The 24848-nt window shown below is 44.3% G+C and overlaps 1 protein-coding gene across 4 annotated transcripts in view; it reads left to right on the top strand.

The window, feature by feature from the left end:
• Stat3 (signal transducer and activator of transcription 3) overlaps nucleotides 1-24848 on the top strand; it is a 54147-nt gene that overhangs the window by 3957 nt on the left and 25342 nt on the right. For all 4 annotated transcript variants that reach the window (XM_059271804.1, XM_059271802.1, XM_059271803.1 and 1 more), the window contains exon 2: nucleotides 24550-24700. In XM_059271804.1, the coding sequence (XP_059127787.1) occupies nucleotides 24573-24700 (128 nt within the window). In that variant the 5' untranslated portion in view covers nucleotides 24550-24572. The remainder of the gene's footprint in view (nucleotides 1-24549; nucleotides 24701-24848) is intronic.

The raw sequence follows: 24848 nt of genomic DNA, 5'->3' as shown, positions 1-24848 counted from the left end.
GGAAACAGAGGAAGGAGGCCACAGAGCCGCATCTCTTATTCCTTTGCTTCTGTTTGTCATTGCCTTGAACTGTCCTTCAAATAAGTTGTATTCTTTTCATAAAAGTAATATATGCTGTTGTAAAAAGCTAAATTCATTTTCCTGTTTAATAGTGTAATGTGTGTTTCTCCGGACACTTTCTTAGTTTACCTGTTTATCTTGGATCTATTTATTAAAAATCATTTTAACAGCTCAACAGAATAATATGGAAGGCAAGTCTACCCCCAGGAGAAAATGATGTTCAGACTTTGGTTTTCCTTCCTGCTAGCTCTGTCTATGGTAATGAATGACTTTACTAACCGCTGAACAATTTGCCTGACCTTTGACCTTTTAATTGCATCAGTCAAGAAACTCACATTTGAGCTCTCCTAAGGTAACCATCGCAATGTCAAGCGCTTGGGTAATGTGCTTGAGGGTTTCGAGGTATAGTTGGGGTGGCATTTTAAAGAATTGCTGTGAGGCCAGGCTCCCTCTTTGTCCTTAGGCTGGTTGCTTTAACTTCTCTAGTTTCAATTTCTTTGTCCACAAACTACCCACTAGGCCCACTCACAGAGTAGTTGTGAAGACTAAAAGAGGATACTTTGTTATAAGGTGTTTTGCATAGTGCCTAGAACATACCTAATATTCAAATACTATTAATTATTATTATTAAAATCTGCAGTCTCTCTCTAGCTACAAAGTCGGGCAAGTTATGATTCATGGTACCATTAGTGACCCAAAGGAAAGAAAGAGTAATTGGGAGATTTTGACCTACTGAGAAAAAACTAAATGAATAGGGACAGGGGATTTACACTGTGGTAGAAGAGACGGAGGTTTTCACATAAAGATGTAGACATGGCAAACTGTAAATTCCTGTTACACAGAGGTCCTGATGGTAAGCCTCTTTGCATCTTCAAAGATCTGTGATTACACTCCATTTATTTTAAGTAATAGTCAACACATTAAAAGTTGATCACAACTCAGTAATAGTCCCATGAAGTTTCTCATGCCATCAGAAGTACAGCCACAGGCTGGGAACGTGGCTGAGCTGGTAGAATGCTTCTCTCATGCATAAAGCATGGCTTCCATCCCAGGACTGTGTAAACTTGACATAGTGGCACTGTCCTATAAAATCCCAGCACTTGGGAAGTGGTGACAAGATCAGAGTTGAAGGTCATCTTGGACTACAGTGGGAGTGTGAGGCCAGCCTGGGCTGTATGAGAGAGACACTGTCTTGAGAAATGGGTGGTGGTGGGTGAGCGTTGCTGGTGGCATGGCTCAGTGGGTAAAGGTGCCACCAAGCCTGACCACCTGAGTTTGATTCCTAGAACCTATGTGGTGGAAGTTGAGAACTGAGCCACAAGCGGTCCCCTGAAGTCCCTATCTGCAACATGATGTGTGAGTGCACACACGTACACACTCCTGTGACCCCAGCAATGCTGAAGGCTGAGGCAAGAAGACTGAGTGTTTGAGACCAGCCTGGAATGTGCTGCCATTCTGTCTCAGATGTTTGAAAAAAGGGCCAGAGATATAGCTCAGTGGTAGAGTACATGCTTGCCATGCACAGAGCTTTGGAGTCAGTCTCCAGTACCATACAAAATTTGAAAATTTTGATTTATTTTGTTTTAATTGACTTATTTGGAGACAGAGTTTCAGTGTGTAGCTCTGGTGGTGGCAGACCTGGAACTCGCTCTGTAGACTAAGCTGGCATCAAACTCACAGAGGTCTGCCCGCCTCTGCCTCCCTGTTGAATAGTTGAAGGGTAGAGGAATGATTAGGTTGAATTTGTTTTAGGAAGAAGCTAACAGGAGGAGTCTTGGTTTGAATTAGGTAAGGAAAATGGGTCAGCTTTTACATTTTCTTTGATATTTATATTTTAGAAAGCTGTGAAGTTCCTGCTTCAGCCTCCTGAGTAGCTGGGACTGTAGGCAGGAGGACACCACATCAGTTAGTACAGAACTTGGTTTGGAGGGAGGGAAATGGGAGGAGGCAGCCAGGTAAATACTGGCATGAATGACCCTCGTGAAGTTGATTTGCTGTGTGCCCTGCAGCTGGTACTTCTCCCTTAACATCTGTACATGTGTGGACAAGCGTGTGTGAGGGTGTGTGTATGGATGTGCAGATGTTCACAGATGTCCTTCGCCGGACATGTAAAGCTTTATTTTTCTATTACTGTAACTTTTCTTTAAATGCTAAGTAGTGTTCAGAATGGTGTTACAGATAAGGAAAACTTGGCTTCTGTGTGGATGAACCAAATTCATTCACCTCCTTAATTTTGGGTTTGGAGAAGACTGGAAAGAACCCGCAGCCCATCCAACCCATCGGCCCCATCTGGGGCAGGAAGAAGCCAGCCACGCTTGAAAGAGAAAGTAAAACTTCTCATAAATAATGGCTTCCCTATTGTGGAGGAGGGGTGCAAATTATTAGGGGGATGTTTGGGTAGTTTTTGTAGACGCCATTTCTGAAAACTGATTGGGATTAGGGAAGCAAAACCCTGCCCCCGTCGTGTATCACCTGCTTTCCTGAGGGTTGATTGATTTGATTAGTTTGTGGTGTCCCAACCTCCTGTTCTCGGTATGAGAGTCTGGACCCAGCACCAGCTTAGGTGAACGCTTCCTAAAATGCGTGTTTTCCCACATCTTATCTACTGCTAATTTTGTTGCTTTTAGCAAGCCCTTCTCCTCCCCCCAATCTAAATGCATTAGACTTTTCCTTTTTCTTCCCCTCCCACCTCCACGAAATCCCAAAAACCTCAAAACCCAAATGCAAGCTGTGTAATTACCTTTCCTGTAAACCAAACAATGTGAGTTATCATTAAAATAGTTAGCCTTTGAATTTTTTTTCCTGCTTGTGGTTTAGACACAATAAATATTTAATGTAAGGCTGACTTTCCCTGGCAAATCAGTTTTGCTGTGGTCTTCTTTTTGTCAAGGTGTTTAGGAAAAACAAATTCTTTCACATTAATCAAAATGAACTCATGCATAAAAGGGGTGAGATAATTAAAGCATTCTGTAGCATACATCTATATAAATATATATTGTGTATGTATATTTTGTTTTAATAGGTTTCACTTTAGCCTAAAGAACTCTCAGCATTACCTTACCTTAGCCTCTTTAATGTGTATTCCTAATTACATGGGAAAAAAATCCAGTGTGACTTCATTCATCAGGGCAGGCTCTGTATAGGATACTGATGGGGAGTGTTCTCAGTGTGGGAGGCGTTCAAGCCCTAATGACCGTATTGAAGATTCTCAGGGTCATGGAGCCATCAAGAGATTCCTTTCTCACATGAACTGTGGTTCAGAGTGTCTATAGAGGGGACACTGCACGTGTGCCAGGCCGGGAGGGATTGGGAATGCTGTGAGCTAAAGCTGTTCTAAAAGCTAACTGTGGTGGGCCACACCTGTAGTCCTTGTACTTGGGGGGCAGAAACAGGAGGATCGTGGTGAGTTTGAGCATCTGGGCTGCAGAACAAGTGCCAGCTAGCCAGGGCTACAGAATGAGAGCCTGTCTTAAAATGCCAACTGTGAGTAAATGAATAAATGTCAATCCCTCTATGTTCCTTTTAAAGAGCTGCTGTCAAAGTAAAGCTTGCTCATTAAAAAGTGATCGCTTTTTCTGCAGAAGTGTTCTGTAGGGGTTTGGGGTGCAGCCTGGTCCAGTACATGCCTAAGCTGGGCAAAGCCCTCAAAGGATGACAGCTGGGGTGTGGTAGACACTGTCTCAAAAATGAGAGAAGTTATTTGTCTAAGGGAAAAAAACTGGCAATGTTTTTGCAATTTGTAAAATTTGAACTTTAAGAAAAGAGAAAAAAATTGAGCTTAGGAGTAAAAATTAAAATTGAGAAAACTCACACCTCTATTTGATAGCTTCCTGATATTAATGAATATAACTCTTCAGTGTTAACAAATGTGATTTTTTTTTTGTATGATGGAGAATAAAATGTACCAGCATTTGGAAGGTTTGTAAATCTTAAAACCAATGTTTTCTAAGTGACTAGTGTATATTACAAAAACACATAGGAGGACAGTCTATGGAAAATACAAGATGGAGTGGATATTAATGTAGCTGCAAATGACCCCAGACTCCACACCTGCCTGACCTTTTAGGAACTTTCACCTGCCAATTTTTTGAGTAGCATTAAAGGCTCCAAATTACCTTGAAAGATTGTATAAAAAATCTTCTCTTTGCTATTTGCCATATCTCGGTGAAGCCAGCTTCCACTGGAGTACTTCCACCAAAACAACATGTGTGCAAGCAGTTAGGAGACTCCAATAGCTCCTTCCCTTCTTGGATCTCATGTATCGTAGGCTGGCTTCACACTTGCTTGCTGTGTACTAGCCCACGTTAGCCTTGAACACCTAATTTTTCTGCCTCCACCTCTCAAGTGTTGGGATCACAGGCTTGAGGTAGCACACATCCAGCCTTAACACTTTAATATTGAACCAGAAATTAAATTAGATTTCTAAAACTTTCTTTTTAAATAAATGCATTATTTATTATTATGATTCTGTGTGTGTGTGTGTGTGTGTGTGTGTGTGTGTGTGTGTGTGTGTGTGTGTGATGTGCCTATGTAGGCATGTGTGTCGAGATCAGAGAGCAATTTTGTGCATGCTGTTCTCTCCTTCCGCTTTTATGCAGGTTCTGGGGATGGAACTTGGGTTACCAGATATGTGCAGCAAGCACCTTTCCCTGCTGAGCCCTCTCGCCAGCCCTAGATTTGAGAAACTTTCAGTGGTGCCACTTTTTCCACTAATTTCTGCCCCTTCGGAAAATGTGGTTACGTTTCGTAAGACATCACTGTTACTTCTGTTAATGTGCATTGAGTTAATTGTTCAAATGAACTTTGTTTTGTTTTGTTTGAAACGATGTTTTCCTATGTAATCTAGGCTGGCCTTGAATTTAGGGAGCTTCCAGAGTGCTGGGATTACAGATGTTTTTGTCTGGCATATACATTTAATTTCTATTGATAGATAATATCTAGTAGTTTTTTTTTTTTTTTTCCTTTTTAGTGTTTTGAGTCAAGGTCTTGTATCCCCAGGTACCTTTGAACTCATATCTTAGGCTGGCTTCAAATTTGTGTTAATCCTCCTGCCTCCGCTTCCTTAGTGCTGGGATTACAAGTATGTTCTTACATGTCTAATAAATTTGGTCTCTGTAAACAAAACATTGTCCTCAAATTTTGAGGTCATAGAGAGTCCTAAGAGCAATGTATTTGAGAACTGTTAAAAGAATTCTTGTGCTATTTGAGGATGTGGGGTGGGGGAAAGATATTGATTCTATGACTCTGATTAAATTGATCTAAGGCCATTTCAACCCCTCTGCCAGGCATTACTGTACAGACTGGTCCTTAGTTTGAGAAACACTTTTACAAGGGCCATAAATTCTTCAAATTAGTGATGTCAGGTCCTGATTTCAAACAGAAATTACTGTTTTGAAGATAAAATGCTTTGGAGATTTCTTTTTATCTTCTTGATTTTTCCTGGTGTTTACTTTCCTGAGAATGAATCTTGACTTATAGAACCATACGTCACCAGATCAGGGTTTAGTCTGGGGTTTGCTGACAGGTGTTCAGGAACATTTTCTCATAGCTTCTGAGCTCTTGGCTGATTTCTTTCCTTTTTTGTTGTGTTATTTCGAGACAGGGTTTCTCTGTGTAGCCCTGGCTGTCCTAAAACTCACTCTGTAGACCAGGCTGGCCTCAAACTCAGAGATACATCTGCTTCTGCCTCCTGAGTGCTGGGATTAAAGGCATGCACCACTACACCCAGCTATAATTTTTAAAGATAATTCTGGCGTAGAATTGCAGTTCAATTTTGTAAGAAATACTGGCTTAAGTCAGATACATAGTAAAGTTAACTTCTCATTGTTGCCTTCTTGTGATTGTACAGGTTCCACCAGATACTGGTTAATCTTATCTGCTTGTAGTCTCCTCCATTATCTGCTGTGTTCACTTTGCTGTCCTCTCTTTAAAAAGGGAAGGACTTTCACTGGAGCATGCTGATGTTATCTTGGCCCCCTCAGGGTTCCCTCAGGGTTCCCTCCGGCTGAGTGATTGACTGGGAGATCCCAGGTGAATTCTTGCTTCAGGCCACATTCTCTGTGGGTGTGAGTTTTAGAATTTAGGTTACAAGCTCTCCCAGAAACCTGAATAGTGTTTCTTTCTAGTTTTGCCATTCCTTTCCTAAAAACAAACAAAAACCTTTTTTTTAATTAAAGTAATTTATTTAGAGTGTATGTATCCCCATGTGGAGGTCAGGGGACAGCTTTCAGGAGTCAGTTCTTGCCTCTTCTCATGAGGGTCCCAGGGATGGAATTTAGGTGTTCGGGTTAGCAGCAGCACCTTTCCTGCTGAGCCATCGTGCTGGACCTGATTTCACATTGTTTTCACCCTCTGTGTGGAGCTGATGGATGAGGCCAGTTGCTCTCACCTATTTTCCCAGTGTGTTAATTAACTTTAATAAGATGTAATAGAAAAGCTTGTGTAGTCAACATTTCTGGGCTTAGACTGATATGCTGGGTTTTGTTGTTGTTAGGGATAGGGTCTTTATCCCAGGCTAGACTCATTGTATAGCTGAGGATGACCTTGATTTTTGTTTCTGTTTTTTTGTTTGTTTATTTTTTGTGAGACAAGATCTCATTGTGTGGCCCTTGCTGAGCTGGAATTTGCTCTGTAGACCAGGCTGGCCTTGAACTCATAGATCTGCCTGCCTCTACTTCTCAAGTGCTAGGATTACAGCATATGCCACCACATCTGGTTTATGTGGTGCTAGAGACCAAATTCAGGGCCTCTTGTGTGCTAGGTAAACACTCTACTAACTGAGCTACATCCTGAGCTCTAGGCTTGTTTTTATTTTTTTTAAAGCTTTCCATAAAATTAAATTAATACATTTCAAACACACACACACACACACACACACACACACACACACACACACTCACGAATTTGTTTGAGGCAGTGTCTTGCTATTAAGCTTTAGTGGGCCTGTTACTCAATGTCCTCCTGTCCCTGCTTCTTGAGTGCTGGGATACAGGTAGGTTGACAGACTCATGAAGTAGAAAATACCTCCTACTTTCCCTCTTCAATTTCTCCATTGTTAACATCTTGCATTAGTGTGATACATTTGTTGCAATTGATAATAACAGCTATATGTTGTTAGTAACAAGGAGCACAGTTTCCATCACAGGTTACTCTGTTCCCTGTTGTTAGTGTTGGAGACATAGTCTCAATTGTGAACATAAATTTAGGATCTATCCAGCTCAGATTCCTGAGTCCTGGCATTACAGGTGTGCACCTCTGTGCCTGGCCACTTAGTGGATTATCACAAACATGTGCTGTGTATCCACCTCTTAAAGTAGACACTGTCTCCAAGTCAAATACTCTACCTATCCACCCCTCCTGCAGCCCCTGCCAATTGTTCATCTTTTTTCTATCTCCATAGTTCGGTCTTCCAGAATATTCATCCGACTGTCATAATGCAAACAGTAAACCTTTTAGATGGAAGTGGTACACTGGCTTCTCCAGTTTGCCTTCTTTCACTTAGCAGTGTGGATTCGGGTTCCTCCTTGTCTTTGGTGGCTTGGTGCCCATTTCTCTTCATTGCTAAGTAACACTGTCTTGTATGGCCCTTCCCTTAGGATATGAATCCGTTTACCCGAACAGCATCTTGCTTGCTTCCTAGTTTGGGCTGTTATGAGCAAAACTACTTGTTAACTGTTTTGATTTGCAATCTAGTGGCATCTGATGTGCTTCTTTTCATATGTTTGGCCATCTGTGTGTTCTCTTTGATGTGCTAGCTGTTCAGATTTTCTCCAAGTTGTTCAGCTTCTTTTTGATGTACAAGGGGGACTGAATTTAGGGTTCCACAGCTAGGTGTGGTGGCGCATGCCTTTAATCCCAGCACTCAGGAGGTGGATGCAGGCGGATCTCTGTGAGTTTGAGGCCAGCCTGGTCTACACAGTGAGTTCCAGGACAGCCAGGGCTACAAGGAAAAACCCGTCTCAAAAAATAAGCAAACAAATAAACAAGAATTTAGGGTCTCACATACTGGTAAGTGCTCTCTACCACTGAGATGCACCCCTACTCCTTTTTCAAAATTCTTTTTGAGACCAGGGTCTCACTGAGTTGGCCAGGCTAGCAAGTGTCATTGTAGCTCAGGCAGGACATGACCTTGAGAAGTACCTGCCTCAGTTTCTCCAGTAGCTGGGCTTACAGGCTTGCTCTACCAGGCCCATCTCACACCCAGCTTTAAATAGAGATGTGTGTGTTTTTTGTTTTTTGAATGGTTGAGAGTTTGAAAAGTGTTCTCAGTATATTTTGGATATCTGAGCATATATATACTTATTTTTTGGTGCTAAGGCTACAGCACACAAAGCAAGTGCCAACGCCGACCTGTATCCACAGCACTCCTTGGATGTATTTACTTTTTTGTTCATGAAACTCAAGGTCTTACACGTGTTAGGCTGAGCTGTGCCCCCAGCCCTCCTTCTTAGAACATTTTATACAGTTTTTTTTTTTTTTCTTGTTCTAGACTTCAGTCTCATGTAGACACTAATGCTGGGAAGCTTGCAATTAGTGAACTGGAGATGAGGAAGTGAAATACTTGTATCTCACCACCCAATGCTGGTAATTACAACGTTAACCTTTAGCTCCCTTGGTTTAGATAAGGCCGGGCATAAGGCCTAGTCCAGACTGCACACTTAGACGCCTGCACTTCTGTTTAGACCGGTGTCTGCTCTTAGACCTGTCCCCTGGATTACGATCGCCTCCTCCCTTGGAGCCAATCCTTGCTGAGCCTTGCTGACTTGGATCCTACCCAGCTTTTGCTTTTCGTTGTCATTTTACTCTGATTTGGTTCCTTAACAGAGGGTTCTCTGTGTAGCTCTGACTGGCCTGGAACTCGGTGTGTAGACCAGGCTGGCTTCAGACTTGCAGCAATCCTCTGTCTCTGTGGCAGTGTTTGTTTGTTTTGTTTTTAAACAGGATTTTGTTGTGTATCTTTTAACTAGCTGTGTCGAACAAACTAGCCTTAAATTGGTATAAGGATGTAACCTTGGACAAGTATTTGACAGTAAGCCATATGCCCAACCTCCAAAATTTGAGAGAGAAGAGTCCCCATTTCTAGAGTTCTCCTTGGGCTCTGTTTTTTATTTTAACTTTAAAAAAACTTATTATTACTGTGTATGTGCATGATGTATATGTTGGGGGGATGCAGGTACTTGTGTGTGTGTAGAGGTCAGAGGTCAACTTTGTGGAGTTGGTTCTCTCTCCATTTTATGTGAGTTTCAGGGTTAAACTCAGTCACCAGGCTTATACAACAAGCACCCTTACCTGCTGGGCTATTTGTTGGCCCACTTGGGGCCCTTTTAATCCCTGTTGTTGTTGGTTTGTTTGTTTTGCTTTGTTTTTTGTTTTTTTTTTTTGGTGTGGTGGGGGTGCGGAGGGCAGAGGGTAGATTAAAGGAGAGAAGTGAGAAGATAGTTTTCTAACGTGTCCAGGGTTTGTTTTTTTTTTTTAACTAAAAAATTTGAAATTATTTTTATTTTATATATATGGATATTTTGCCTACATGTATGTCTGCATCATGTGCATGCAGTTCACAGAGGCCAGAAAAGGATGTTGGATTCCCTGAAACTAGAGCTACAGATGGTTGTGAGCTACTGTGTAGGTGCTGGGAATTAAACACAGGTTCTCTGGAAGAGCAGCCAGTGCTCTTAACTGCTGAGCCATCCATCCCTCCCGCCCTTTCCTTGAGTCTTACAGACCTTCCCTGGTGTTCCTTCTTGTCATCCTCTCCCTGAACTCAAACACTGACGTGCCTTAGGCCTCTCTGTGTGGCTTCTCTTCTCTTCTCTTTCTATGTTCTCTTTGTAGATTATTTTAGCCACTGCTTTGAAGATGTATGTATGTGTATGTTAGAGTGCTGGGAGCAAACCCAGGGCATTCCCACAGGAGGCAAGCTGTCCCCAGCTCACTTAGCCATTGCTTTGGCCATGATTCTGATGATGACTGCCAGGAGGGCATCTCCAGCCTCCACACCTGTGGGCCCCTTGCACCTGCCTTCTGCTGTTTTCCTGGCATCTCCCCATGGGTACCATGTGTACTTGCCTCCTGGTCATCCTGTTGAAAACTTAACTCTATAGCTTTCTCTCTGAAAGTCTGTGCTTCTCTCTTAGTCCAACATTGAAATAAATGGTAGATCTTGGTCTCCTGTCTTAATTGCTGCTCTATTGCTATGATTAAACACCATGACCAAGGGAACTTATAAAAGAAAACATTTAATTTGGGGCTTATGGTTTCAGAGGGCTAAAGACCATCATGGCAGGGAGCATGAGGCAGGCAAGCAGGCATGGCACTAAAGAAGTAGCTGACAGCTCACATCTTGAGATGTAACCACAAGGCAGAGAGAGAGAGAGAGAGAAAGACAGAGAGACAGAGACAGAGAGAGACAGAGAGACAGAGAGAGACAGAGACAGAAAAGACACATACAATGGGAAATGGTGCTAGTCTTTTGAAACCTCAAAGCCTGCCCCCTCTGTGATGTACTTCTTTCAATGAGGCCACACCTCCCAGTCCTTCCCAAACAGTTCCACCAACTGGGGGCCAAGTATTCAAACATTTGAGTCTGTGAAGGCCATTCTCATTCAAACCACCACACTATACAAGCCAGAAATCTGGCATCTGTCCTTGATTCATTTCTTCCCTCATACTTGTGCTTCCATGCAGATCGTCAGTGAGTCTTGGTTTTGCCTCTCATGTTTTCTCAACTCCCTTGATTGTCAGGTGGAGATGCTAAAATTGCTCTTGTACAAACTTCTAGAACTTCTGGATAAATGGAGCTCTCAAGTAAAAAGAGAAACCTTCAGATGCAAAAGCAAACAGTCTCCTCAAAAGAAAGACCAGAAGCTAGCCTAGAGTGGCGGAGATGGTGTCTCATGCCACACCACTTCTAAGCACTGCTTCTCCATCACAGCCCTAAAAATGCCTTTAACTACCCTCCTTCCACCTCCCTTCTGTCTCGTCTCCCTCCTCTTCCCCATTTTCCCTCCCCCCTCTTCCTTTCTCCTTCTTTCCCTCCCTGTCTTGACAAATTGCCCAGGCTAGCCTCAGCCTTGTAATCCTGCCTCAGGTTTCTAAGTGCTGGATTATAGGCATGGGCCATCATGCTAGGCTCAGGAGTTGCCCCCTCCTTTCATTACCACTCCCCCACACCTCACACCTTGACTTGATTTCACTGTGTAGCCCATAGTCCAGGCTGGCCTTGAACTCACCATTCTCCTGCATTAATCTCCCAAGTGCCGGGATTACAGGTGTGTTACCACACCCAGTTGTATAGACATTTCAGTGAATTTTCCCCTTTTTTGACCCTGCCATGTATTACACCTTCTAGCTCCAGCTTTGAGCTGTTTGAGGTTGTACACCATACTTCTCCTCTGACAGGAGATGTGCAGGCACATTCATTCTATTTTTTCTTAGCTCAGTTACCATCTCTGCACTTTCCAGATTCTAGAATTCTATTGATCTCTCACTTTTGTCCACTGTCATCTTATTTTTCATTTTTTGTCCATGTGCCGTGTTAGTGGGCTTTTGGGTCATGGTCACCCAGAAGATACGTGTCATTCCTTGTCTGCACATGCCATTCCCTCTGCTTAGACCAGCTGGCTGCCCCTTCCTCTCCAGAATGACCGTTTCTCTTGGAGTTCTGCTATCTTTGTGAAACAGGCTTTCTAGAGTAGCACCTGGTCCGTTTTCAGGTAGCTCTCTGGTTCATAGGGTTGCCTTTCCATCAAAACACTGTTCACTGTCTTAGACAGTAGGAAGCAGGTTGCATACCCTTTGGGGGAACACTGCCTTATTAGATGCTACATGAAGCTGCTACATGAAGCTGCCTCTCAGGCGTTTGTTCTTGTCCTAGTGAGGTTCTGGATGCTTTACCTGTGACTCTCTGGGCTTTTGTCCTAGTGGGGGTTCTGGATGCTTTACCTGTGTTTCTCTGGGCTTTTGTCCTAGTGGGGGTTCTAGATGCTTTACCTGTGTTTCTCTGGGCTTTTGTCCTAGTGAGGTTCTGGATGCTTTACCTGTTTCTCTGGGCTTTTGTCCTAGTGGGGGTTCTGGATGCTTTACCTGTGTTTCTCTGGGCTTTTGTCCTAGTAGGGTTCTGGATGCTTTACCTGTGACTCTCTGGGCTTAGCAAGGCACCTGGTAAAGAGTCACTGAAATGTTCACCAAGCCAGTGGAGACCTTTTACTCCTGGTCTAAATCCATGTATCAGTTATGAAACTGCAAAGGAAAGTATGCATTTTGCATTTCACTCTATGGAGGCCACAATTGTCCTCTTTGTTTTGTTTTTCCTTTTCTGAGATAGCCTCTGGGCAGCTGCTCTCAGACTCACGGAGTCTTAGTCATCTAAGTGGAGGTGTTGAGGAGGCAGCTGGACCTCAGAGTCTGGTGGATGAGAGAGGATGGGGCTAGAGTGAGAAGCAAGGGACTGCTGGCATACAGAGTATGTTTTGAAGGAGTGAGACTGCATGAATCATTCAGAAAGTGAGTTGCAGAGAAAACAAGGTTTATATTAGAGAGTGTTCACAGCAAAGCCTGTTCCTGTAAAATTGTGAAATATTTTCTCCTGAAAGTTGGACTCTGTAAAGATCATGTTCAGTAATTCAGTTGGCAGAAATGTCACGGGAATCAACACATGCAAGAAACCACCTCAGATTTAGTGGCTTAAGGGACAAATGTTTTATTGTGTCCACTGGTTCTGTGGGCAGGAATTTAGGTAGGCATAGCAGAGGGGCCTTGTCTCTCTTATTAGATATCTGGATATCAGCTGAGAAGCCATGAAGAGCTGCGCTTTTCTCCATTTCCTAGTCAGTGGCTGGCCTGGGGTGATTGCCTCTGGGATCGCAGATCAAGTGGCTGCATGTGGCCTACCTGCCTGCCTTGTATTGCTTGCACAATGGTGGCTGAGTTCTGGAGAACCTTTCTCCTTTCAGGAGAATCTGACAGAGGCATTGGCAATTTCATATCAAGCCTGGCCTGGTGGCATAGGGCTGAAATCCTAGCTACTTGGGAGACTGAGGCAGGAGGATTTCAAATTCAAGGCCTGCTTGGGCTACAGAGTGATTTCAAGACCAGCCTGGATAATTTAGTGAGACTGTTTCATAAACCAAAGGGGTGGGGATGGGGGTGGGATTTAACTCAGTGGAAGAGCTCTTTCCTAGCATGCCAGGGCTCTAGGTTTCCTCCTCAGCACCACAAACGAAACAGTGATTTCAACACCTTTGGCACTGTGATGCTGAGGGGAAGAGGAAGGAAGGGGACAGATTGTTCATCTGCCACAGAGGTCCGTGGATGTGAGGCTCTACTGCAAATCCATGGTGACTTTAAGGGAAAGAGTTGAGTTTTATTGTTGATTTTTGCAGGTGGGAGACAAGATTTTGCCTTGAACTCATGTTTCCTTAGCTTCTTGAGAGCTGGGATTGCAGGTGTCTGCTACCATACACATCCAAAGAAGGAGCTCCCCTCCCTCCCTCCTCCCTCCCTCCTCCCTCCTTTCCTTCTTCCTTCCTTTCCTCCTTCTCCTTTTTGAGACAGGGTTTTACCTTGTAATCCAGGCTGGCCTTGAACTCATGGTCATCCTCCTGCCTCAGCCTCCTGAGTGCTGATACTACAGGTGTGAGCATATGGATTCTCAGCCCACATTGGCCTGTGCTGAGTGACTAGGACTTCCTTAGGGTCACTTAAAGGGAAAGTGACCTGAATAAATTTGGGAAGTTGCTTTCTCTCTAAGCCGTATCATAGGCTTGTGACTTTGAAATTCCAAAATTTGTGTTTTCTTTATCAGCTTTGTTTCAGATCCTATATCTCTACCTCCCAAGCACTGGCACACAGACCCACACTGTGGGTGCTGGGATGCACACAGAGGTTTAGGCTTGTGTGGCAAGCCCATTACTGAGTCACCTCCCCAGCCCTGAAATGTTGCTTTTGGATTGAGTAACTTTTCTCTTGTTGAAAGATCCCTAAGAGGTCTGTCTTAGAGTTCTATTGCTATGAAGAGACACTATGACCATGCAACTCTTATAAAGAAAAACCTTTAGTTGAGGCTGGCTTACACTTTCAGAGGTTTAGTCCATTATCATCATCATGACAGGAAGCATGGCAGCGTGCAGGCTGACATGGTGCTGGAGAGGTAGCTGAGAGTTCTAAATCTGGCTCTTCAGGCAACAGGAAAAGACTGATACACTGGGCCTGGTTTGAACATTTTAGACCTCAAAGCCTGCCCCTAGTGACACACTTCCTCCAACAAAGCCACACCTATTCCAACAAGGCCATACCTCCTAATAGTGCCACTCCCTATGACCAAGCCATGGCCAAACACATGAGTCTGTGTGGCCATTCTGATTCAAACCATCGCAGGGTCATTCTTGAGTTTTCCAAACAGCAAATTAGGAAGAGATGGACTCCTCAAAGAATACTTTTTTTTGCTGGGAGCTTGGCCTAACCTAGGAGAATCTGGTCCCCGTAATGCAGAATAATTTACTCCAGTTCCTTCATTCTACTACACGTGCTTTTTGTTCATCTGTTATGAACTGGACATTGTGCTGGATGCTGGGGAGGAGGACATATTAGTGAGTCAAAGCCAAGGCTCTTTTTGTCATCATGGACGTTCAAGTAAGAAGTTCAAGGCATGGGTCCATATGATACTGGAAGGCGTGCATGCATGAGGGCCTGTAAAAGAAGGAGCTAGATGACATTGAGGAGCAAGAATAGCCAAGTGAGTGCTGGGAGCTTAGCCAGCAAGCAGGTGGCAGCTGAGACAGGAGCAGGATCATTTAGGCCATTGATCATGTTCGTAATACTCACAGATACTTGCCATACATGCTTGATGTATCCTAATAGCTTTGTGGGCTTTGAGTCAAGTCCGATGGTGACCCTGGGAGTGAGTACACTTGTCTTCCATCATTATGCATAGGGAAATAGAGGCTTGAGGAGGCTAGATAACTGGTGTCCATCTTGGAGGGGGAATCAGGATCTACAATCTCTTGCTTTCATAGTTCATGGTTTTTAGTCTCAGAATAAAAAGTGGTGAGTGGGCCTTTAAGGAGACCCATAGCTGGTCTTTAGAGAGCCTGGAGGGATGCAGGCAGATGTGGGGAAACAGCTGAGCTCCTGTGTGTAAAAGCCCAGGAGTGTTTTAGAAATTTCAGATTTCTGGTTGACTTTTCTTTCAGCTTGACTCTCCCTGGGGACATTGGAGTTCCTGTCAACTGGAGCGCAAACTCTGGCCATTTGATCCTTTCTTTGTCTCACCACAGCATTTATTATTGAGCTGCAGCAATCTCAGGGTCTTGAGGGAGTAGGGCTGAATAAGCTTTAGAGGCCACGCAGCCCCTTGCCCTCCCCAAGCCTGCTTTGTGACTGTGATGCCTCTCAGGAAGGGCATCTCCTTCTCAGTGTCAAATGCACAGGAACTAAGGGGTTGTCCCTTAGCTCTCCCATTCTCTGTCACTTTTGCTGTTCAGTCTCCAAGCTTGGGCTCCCCTACATCATCTATAGATGTTCACCTCAAAACATTCATGCCATCTCCCACTGTGGTTATGCCTGGGGGACCTTCTGTAAGATGAATCATATTGTCACTTACGTGTACCACCTTCCAGTCTTCTCCATCCCTGTTTCTCAGTATGGCTTTCCGAATCTTTTAGAAACCCCGTCTCATGTCATAGTTTCTGTTCTGCTTCATGACAACTTCCTGGACCCCATTCTAGATACGGAGTAAGCACCAGCACGTGACTCCCCTTCTTATTCCTTTGAGACAGGGGCTGTCACTGAACCTGGAGCTCACCACTGTGTTTACTTTAGGCTGGCAGTCCAGTAAGCCCCAGCTATCCCGTCTCATGCTTCAGCCTGCCCTCGTACTTGCTTGGCCGCACTCGTACCCACCAAGCCACCTCGGGCGCTTCTGTATATTCAGTGCTGAGCCCAGGTCTCTGCTGGGTTCCCAGGTTTTCATCTCAGCCGCTCACTTCATTTACTCTGAGGAACTTTCCTACTGGAAACAGATTCCCATCCTCACATTCAGATTGGCCTAGCTGACTCAATCCCCCAGCACCTCCTCTTTCCTCTTCTCTTTCTTTTCTCCCCCTATCCTGTGCTGCCCTGTCCTTCCAGTCCTGACTTCCATGCCCTGTCCATGTCCTAATTCTAATCTGCAGCTAGAATTATTCCAAGGAGCAGAACTGGGAAGTTGATGTTAAGGCTCTGGAGTTAATCTTTGTGTAGAGATGGCTAAGTATTTGAAGAGCCACTCTGATGTGGCTTATATTTTTCTCTCCTAACGCACTCACTGTTGACCACTCTTGTCCAGAGACTTGTACTCTTCACCCACTGATCGCCTCCCCTGTGTGTTTGCTCTTTTGGAACCCCATTTACTTGTCTGTTTTTTTTTTTTTTCAAGACAGGGTCTCACTATGTAGCGCAAGCTGTCCTGGATCTTGTTCTGTAGATTAGGCTGGCCTCAAACTCAGAGATCCACCTGACTCTGCCTCTGCCTCCTGAGTGCTGGGATCAAAGGCGTGTGCCATCACCCCCAGGTTTAGAATTCCATTTCAATTGTGATCTGCACCATTACAGTGGCCTCCCAGATGGGGCCAGGCACAGCAGGACAGTAGACCCTCTAGCTTGGGCACCTCCTGTCTGTTGGCACACGTGAGAAGTGCTTTGGCTTGGCACTGTGCTCGGCTCATGGCTTCCTCAGGAAATCCCTGTTTCCAGCCCTGAGGAGGTTAGGAGCAACACTGCTGCTAGCACACTGCATCAGGACACTGTGCCATGCCACTGCAGCCCGTGAGGACCTTGCATAAATTGTGCAAAGCTATGCCTCCATTGCTCCTCTGTAAAATGGAGATAAAATACCATCTTGAGCAGTGAAATGGCCCTGGGGGTAAAGATGCTTGCTGCTGAGCCTGACAGGCTGTGTCTGATCCCCACCACCTACACAGTGGAAGGAGGGAACCGACTCCCTGAAGATTGTCTTCTGACCACACACACACACACACACACACACACACACACACATAATAATAATAGTAATAATAATAATAATAATAATAATAATAATAATAAAACCAGCAACACTATCTCATAGGGGTAGCACAAGATGAGATAAATTAGTAAATGTATGTCAAATGCTCAAGACAGTGCCCAGCAAGTGGTAAAAGGTAGTATATAATATTTAGCTGTAGTTACTGCTCCTCTTTTTCTTTCTTCCTTGTGACCCAGGCTGTCCTAAGTTCTCTGTATAATAAGGATGGGACCTTGCACTTCTGATCCCTCTGCCTCCACCTCCTGGGTGTTTGCATGTGCCCCATGCCTGGTTCTTTGTGGTGTTGCAAATGGAACCAGTGCCTCATGCATGCCAGGCAATCACTTCAGCAGCTCAGCTACAGTTCCAGCTTCTGGATTGTTCTTTAACCAAGGTTCATCTTTTTATTTTGAATAGTAGTTAGTGAGTTTTTCCATTGTGATTGGTGGTGGTTGTTATTTTGAGATAGGGTCTCATGTAGCCCAGGCTGGCTTCAAACTCACCAGTTAGTAGAGGATGACCTTAAACTGGTCTTCCTGCATCTATGCTCCAAGGACTGGGATTGGAGGCGTGCATTTTTCATCTTTAGTGTGTTTTAGGGCCTAGAACTATCCTGTGCAAAATATCTGTGGAGAGATTTGATCACCCAACTCTCCTGTCCTTAGATGTGGTCACCAGATACTAATTCCTTCCCTCAGGGTATGATAAAAGGGTCTATTATAGTGCACATGCTTTCCTGCATCAGCGAAAGCTCTGTGATTATCTCAGGTAACATCTCGCTAATTGGATGAACTGGGGCAGGTTCCTGGGCTTCCTGAGGCACTGAGAAAGCATCATGTTAAGTGCTGATGACAGGGCTGGAGAAGCAGAAGGAGCATCACAGGAACACTGTGCACCTGGCTTTGTAAGAAGGCTTCTGTTCACCTGTGGTGTCACTTAAGTTTAGATCATCCTTCCAGGGCAGATAGTCCTCGTTCTGCTGAGGAGGAGGCCTGTTCAGAGGTCAAGTTGCAGTCAAGTTGCATTCCCCCAAGCAGATGTATGTGGTAGGCAGTGTCTGCACCCAAGCCTCTGGTCCTTTTGCCTCTTACTGCATACATTGGAGGGAACATGTCTGCTTGGGGGACTAGAAGAATTACAACTGGGGAGGTGACCTTCTGTACAAATTTAGTCTCTCGTTGCTTTTTATCCAGAGCTCATATTCTTTCTTAGGCAGCTCTGAACATAAACTCTGCATTTAGTGGTTGACAAAGCATGTCTGCCTGTGTCACTTGCAATCCAAAGGTTTGCTAGCTCTTACTCCTTTAATCTGAAATATTTTAGATCACATATGGTGCATATCCCACGTCAACTATGGATAACACACCAGTTTTTGGTTTTTTTTCCCTTTAACATGCTGGGCATAATGACTCACACCTTTAGTCTTGGCACCCAAGAGGCACAGGCAGGCAAGTCTTTGTGGGGTTGAGGCCTGCCAGGGCTACATACATGGCCCCTAAAGAAGATTTTTTTGACACATTGCAAAATGAAACAGGAATTGTCTTTCTTTCTTTCTTTCTTTCTTTTTTTTTTTTTTGAGACAGGGTTTCTCTGTGTAGCTTTGCGCCTTTCCTGAAACTCACTTGGTAGCCCAGGCTGGCCTCAAACTCACAGAGATCCTCCTGGCTCTGCCTCCCGAGTGCTGGGATTAAAGGCATGCGCCACCACCGCCCGGCCAGGAATTGTCTTTCTTTTAAAAGATAGGGTCCCATGTAGCTCGGGCTGGCACTGAACTCACTGTGTGCATTGGTGTTTTTTTGGTGTTGGGTCCCCTGGAACTGGAGTGGAGTCATAGACAGCTATGAGCTGCCATGTGGGAGCTGGGAATTGAACCAGGGTCCTCTGGAATAGCAGTCAGTGCTCTTAACCGCTGTGCCATCTCTCCAGCCCTAAACTCACTGTGTAGCTGAAGCAGGCCTTAAACTCCTGACCCTCCTGTTTTGCCTTCCCAGTGCTGGGATTACAGGCCAGTCCCATTACACCTATCTTCAGAAGTTACTTTGTATCACACCCACCTTCAGAAGTTACTTTGTATCGCTTTCTATTATGGGTTTTGTGTACATTTGAATTTTGTCCCTCTCTTCATCTTCCATCTCTTCTATCATAGGTTCATACATGGGGGATACATGCTTTGGCTCAGAAAGTTTACCAGGCTGTGAGATAAACCCCTTTTGTGTGTGATCCCCTATAGTTCCCTGGGTTTCCTCTGACTGAACTATACAAATGAGGACTGTTTCTTTAATGGTAATCTTTCTGGTAAGAAGTTCCTCATTAGACTTGAGTTATTTTCCTTATGACTTACTGTTGGTAGGTTATCCCCAAGGGGCTAAGAAATTCCTGTTTTGAGAAGTCTAGAAAGTCTTTGGTGACTTGATGTTTCATTTTCCTTTTATCCTTTGCTATAGAAACTAGGATCACTAGGGGCTAGAGAGATGGCTCAGCAGTTAAGAGCAATTATTGCTCTTGTAGGTACAGTTTCTAGCACCCACGCGACCATTCACCAACCATCTATAACTCTAGTTCCAGGGAATTCAACACTCATGTCTGGCCTCTGCTGATACACACACAGTGTAACACATAACATGCAAGCAAAATTCTCATATACATATGTAGCTAGAGTTTTCCTGCCTGGCCCACAGTCAGGACAAATCTCTCTCACCCGCCAGTCCCACAGCCGCTCAGACCCAACCAAGTAAACACAGAGACTTATATTGCTTTCAAACTGTATGGCCGTGGCAGGCTTCTTGCTAACTGTTCTTATAGCTTAAATTAATCCATTTCCATTAATCTATACCTTGCCACATGGCTCGTGGCTTACCGGCATCTTCACATGCTGTTTGTCATCGTGGAGGCTGGCAGTGTCTCTGACTCAGCCTTCCACTTCCCAGCTTTATTCTCCTCCTTGTCCCGCCTATACTTCCTGCCTAGCCACTGGCCAATCAGTGTTTTATTTATTGACCAATCAGAGCAACACATTTGCCATACAGAACATTCCATGGCATACATAAAATAAAAATAAATCTTTAAAAAAAGAAAAAGAAAATAGGATCACACTGTCTTAGTTACTGTTCTATTGCTGTGAAGAGTCATCATGACCAAAACAACTCTTATTAAAGAAAGCACTTAATTGGGGGGCTTGCTTCCAGTTTTAGGGGGTCAGTCAATGATCATCATGGTAGGAAGTAGACAGGCATGGTGCTGGAGCAGTAGCTGAGAGCTTTACATCACGAGAGACTGGTCCTGATGTGGGTTTTTGAAACCTCAAAGCCCCCTTCCAGTGATACACCTACTCCAACAAGGCCACACCTCCTAATCCTTCCCAAACAGTTTCTCTAACCGATAACAAGCATCCAAATATCCAGCCTATGGGAGCCATTCTCATTCAAGCCAACACACACTTCACCTTTCCTTTGTACATTCACATTAATGATCTGCTCACCGAAGCCTCATGAAAGCCAGCAGAGTAGTAAGCCTGTGTCGTGTTCTAATCTAGCCACTGTAACAGTGATGTGATTTTCTTCTGGCACCCAGGGTGGTACTTGGCATTCAAACCGTTGGGCAGATCACTTTGTGTGTTCTGGCATTCGGTGAAGTGGTTATTAAAGTGCAGGCTTCAAGTGATTGATTGATTGATTGATTGTTTTGTTTTTTGAGACAGGGTTTCTCTGTGTAGTTTTGGTGCCTGTCTTGGATCTCGCTCTGTAGCCCAGGCTGGCCTCAAACTCACAGAGATCCGCCTGGCTCTGCCTCCCGAGTGCTAGGATTAAAGGTGTGTGCCACCACCGCCCAGCTCAAGTGATTTTAAAGACAAAAATACTTTGGTTAGAACTTAGTGGAAGCTGGGCATGGTGTGGTGTACCCTTATAGTCCTGGTACTCAGAGACTGAGGCAAGGAGATCAGGAATTCAAGGCCAGCCTAGATGACACAGCCAGACCCTGCTCAACAAAAGAACTTGGAGTCATTCAGACTAACCTGGGCTTTTTGTTTTTGTTAGTGTTTGTGGTGCTGTGGCTGGAACCAGAGCACTGAGCATGCTGGGAAGCACTGTGCCACCGAGCAATGCCTCAGCCTCTAAATCAATTTGTAATTTGAAGAACAGAATGGAGATTGTAAAGTACCTCTTTTAAATGTTTTCCAGCGAAACGATTACAGCAAAGCCAGTTGGCAGTGGTTTTCCTAGACGGTTGGGCTAGTTATCGGTAAAGGATACCCTACTCCTGTGAAGAACGTTCGGTCCAATTGCCATGTGCCGACTGTTAATTAAGATGGTTTGTAGCTGAGCAGCATATAAGGACATGACTATTGGACACTCAGGGCTAAACCATGTCAGCCAAACGCCCATGCTGTGCTTTCCCTGGAAATGCCACCTGTTCTTTGCTTTTAATTTAGAGTAATTTTCCTTCATGTTGAGCAGTTTGACATTATTGCCTATCTTGGTTAGACCAAAACAAAACACAAAATTAGGGTTTTTTTTCCCCTCAAGACACAGTTTCTTTGTGTATAACAGCCCTGGCTGTCCTGGAACTCACTCTGTAGACCAGGTTAGCCTTGAACTCAGAGATCCACCTGCCTCTGCCTCCCAAGTGCTGGGATTAAAGGTGTACACTACCACCACCTAGCAAAGTTAGTCATTCTTGACACTTCAGTTTTATGGAAAAGGCACAAGCCAGTTTCGAGTGTAAGGAAAAGCCCGCTTATTATACCATACTAGCTAAAAACACTCAAATATCAACAATGAAACAAGCTTCTGAGTTACAAACTAGAAATAAGTCAGCTGTGGGCAACAGTATTTTTATATTAGTCTGAAATGTGCACCTGACTGGAACATCCATCTGTGACATAGAGTGGGTGCAGCTTTATGGTTTTTATCTTGGGACGGGCTCTGCATTTGTATCCAAGATAAACCACAAAACAGTCTGTTTTTAGAGTTAATTTATAGCACTGGAATTTACTGTTTCAAGCAGATGACTTGGGACCACAGCCTTTTTTCATAATGTGGGCCCAGAGCAACAGGGTCCTTATTTCCTTGTTTTTAAATAATAGAAGTCAGGTCTTTTTTGTTTGTTTGTTCATTTAGTTTTTTTGTTTTTTTGTTTTTTGTTTTTTGTTTTTGATATGGGATCTCTAGTAGCTCTGACTGGAACTCACTGTTCTCGAACTCAGAGATAGGACTGCCTCTGCCTCCCAAATACTAGGATTAAAGACATGTACTTATCACATCCAGCCTATTAAATTTTCTAGTAGCTTCATTAAAAGTAAAAAGAAATGGGCAGAATAATTTTAATAATGTATTTATCCTAACATTTTCAAAATAATATTTCAACATTGAGATTTGCACATTTTTTTTTCTCTCTTACTGTTTTCAAATGCAGCCTATATGGGTGTAAATCATCCACATTTCCATTGCTCAGTGGCCACATGTGGTTGGTATCTCCCATGCTGAACAATGGAGTCTTGGGTTTCAATGCAATCCTGGGTAGTGACATTTACATAATTGGCATATAGATTTTATTTTGTTTTCTTTGTGTGCATGCTCATGCATGTGTAGGTGTGTGTGTGCGTGTGTGCGTGCGTGTGTGTGTGTGTGTGTGTGTGTGTGTGTGTGTGTGTGTAGGTCAGAGGACAACTGTGGAGGTCATTTGTCTCTCATTAGCCTGAAACTTGGCCAAGCAGGCTGGAGTAGCTGGCCATTGAACTCCCAGGGTTCCACGGGTTTCTACCTCCTATCTTGCCATCACTGGGGTTATGGGCGCACACCACCACATCCAGCTTTTTATTAACAGGTGAGTTCTGAGAATCCAAACTCAGCTCCTCAACACTTGTGAGGCAAGCACGTTACCAACTAAGCCATCTTCCCAGCTCCAAATTGGCACTGACTGTATGCAAATCAGGTCCTGAAGAACACAGGACGATAGTAATGCTTTTAACCCATGAGGAGGCTGATTCTGAGGTGGCCTGTGTGGACAGGGGTCCTAATAGCTACTTGTTTTTTACTAGGGACACTACACAGAGAGTCACGGTGCTTTAGGCTGGACGTGGGCTGCGGCAGGCTGTGCTTTTATTCCAGCTAGTGTTTGCTGTACTCATACCACTCCCTAATCTCGGGCTCTTACTCATGGCTATTTTTAGATCTTAAGGCTACTTGTTCTAGAGAGACCATTTCATGAGTGGTTAGCTGCGCTGGTTTCTTACAGCTGAGCATTTCAGTGGGCTAGTCCCCGTCCCAGGGTCAACTTTTTTTCGCCCCAGATTTAGAATCTTTTTTTTTTTTTTTAATTCCTTTCATTAAGTGGGCAAATTCCAGGTACCTGCCACTCACCCTTGTAAACCTGCAGCTCTCTGTCCTTCCTCAGCACCAGCCTGCATTTGACTTTAGTGCGGGTTTACTTTGTAGAGCCTCACAGATGGCCTGAATGCAATGTGGTGTGGAAAGGAACTGACATGTGTTGAACATCTGTTGGGTGCTGTGCTCTTAGTTGAGGGCTTTAGAAATATTACTTCAGTGGCCCTGAGGGGTAGAAGTAATGATCTGCATTTTATAGATGAGGAAATAGAAACCCAGAAGAAAGAAACCATTCAGCTTCACATACCAGTTTGTTAACCTCACTTGCCTCTGGTAGATAATAGGTTTGTTGTTGTTTGGTCAGTTTTTTAAAAAAATTTTTTAGTTTTACTTTATTTTATGTATATGAGTGTTTTTCCCAGATGTGTATATGTACACTGTGTGCCTGTCTAGTGCCCTCAGAGCCAGAAGAGCGTGTCAGCTCCGATCCCCTGGAGCTGGGGTTATGGATGGTTGTGTGCTGCCATGTGGTGTGGGTGCTAGATATTGAAGCTGGGTCCTCTGCAAGAATAACAAGGGCACTGCACTGCTGAGCCATATCTCCACCCCTCTAATTTTTTTTTGAGAGTAGGTGCATAGAGCTCAGGTTAGCCTTGAACTCTCCATCAGAATATCCTTGGAGTGCTGGAATTACAGGCAGGAGCCACTGTGCTTGGCTTGAGAGTGGGTTCTAGAACTTGGAATCATGCCTAATTGCAATTTAAAAGAAATTGTGATACAGCCATGTATGGCAGCTCATGCCTGAAATCTAAGCAGTTAAGAGGCAGAGGTAGGAGATAACAAAGCTAGCCTGAGACTCTATTTCAAAAAATCCATGGCCTGGGGATTTACTCAGTGGTGGAGAACTTGCATAGCATGTGCGAGGCCCTGGGTTCAATCCTCAGCATTGGGTGTGGGGCGGTGCGGGGGCAGGGCGGGCAGGGGGAGATGTGGTGGTAGGAATTGTGAATGTGCATGTATTCAAAAAACTACCAAAACCACAAGATCCTTCAAAGCTACTGGGATATTTCCAGATTCGTTATCCTTCACAAGGGCTTGCGGTGAGCATATGTACGTTTTGATTTACAGTTACGCCCCCTGATTGCGGCAGGATGGCCCAATGGAACCAGCTGCAGCAGCTGGACACGCGTTACCTGGAGCAGCTGCACCAGCTGTACAGTGACAGCTTCCCCATGGAGCTGCGGCAGTTCCTGGCACCTTGGATTGAGAGTCAAGATTGGTGAGTCCTCACTGAGACACTCCCTGAACTGGGAGGTTTGGGGTTGAGTTGGGGTATACAACCTTTTCTAGCTTCACACTGTACTAACCCTTTCATCAAAGACATGAGGGCAGGTGCTGAGGAAGCTCAGGAGAGCGAAGGGAATTTA

Source organism: Peromyscus eremicus, chromosome 8a, assembly GCF_949786415.1.
Source record: "Peromyscus eremicus chromosome 8a, PerEre_H2_v1, whole genome shotgun sequence".
In the NCBI taxonomy this organism is placed as follows: domain Eukaryota; kingdom Metazoa; phylum Chordata; class Mammalia; order Rodentia; family Cricetidae; genus Peromyscus; species Peromyscus eremicus.
The sequence above is the reverse complement of the archived record's forward strand: the minus strand, read 5'-3'. Positions and strand labels throughout refer to the sequence as shown.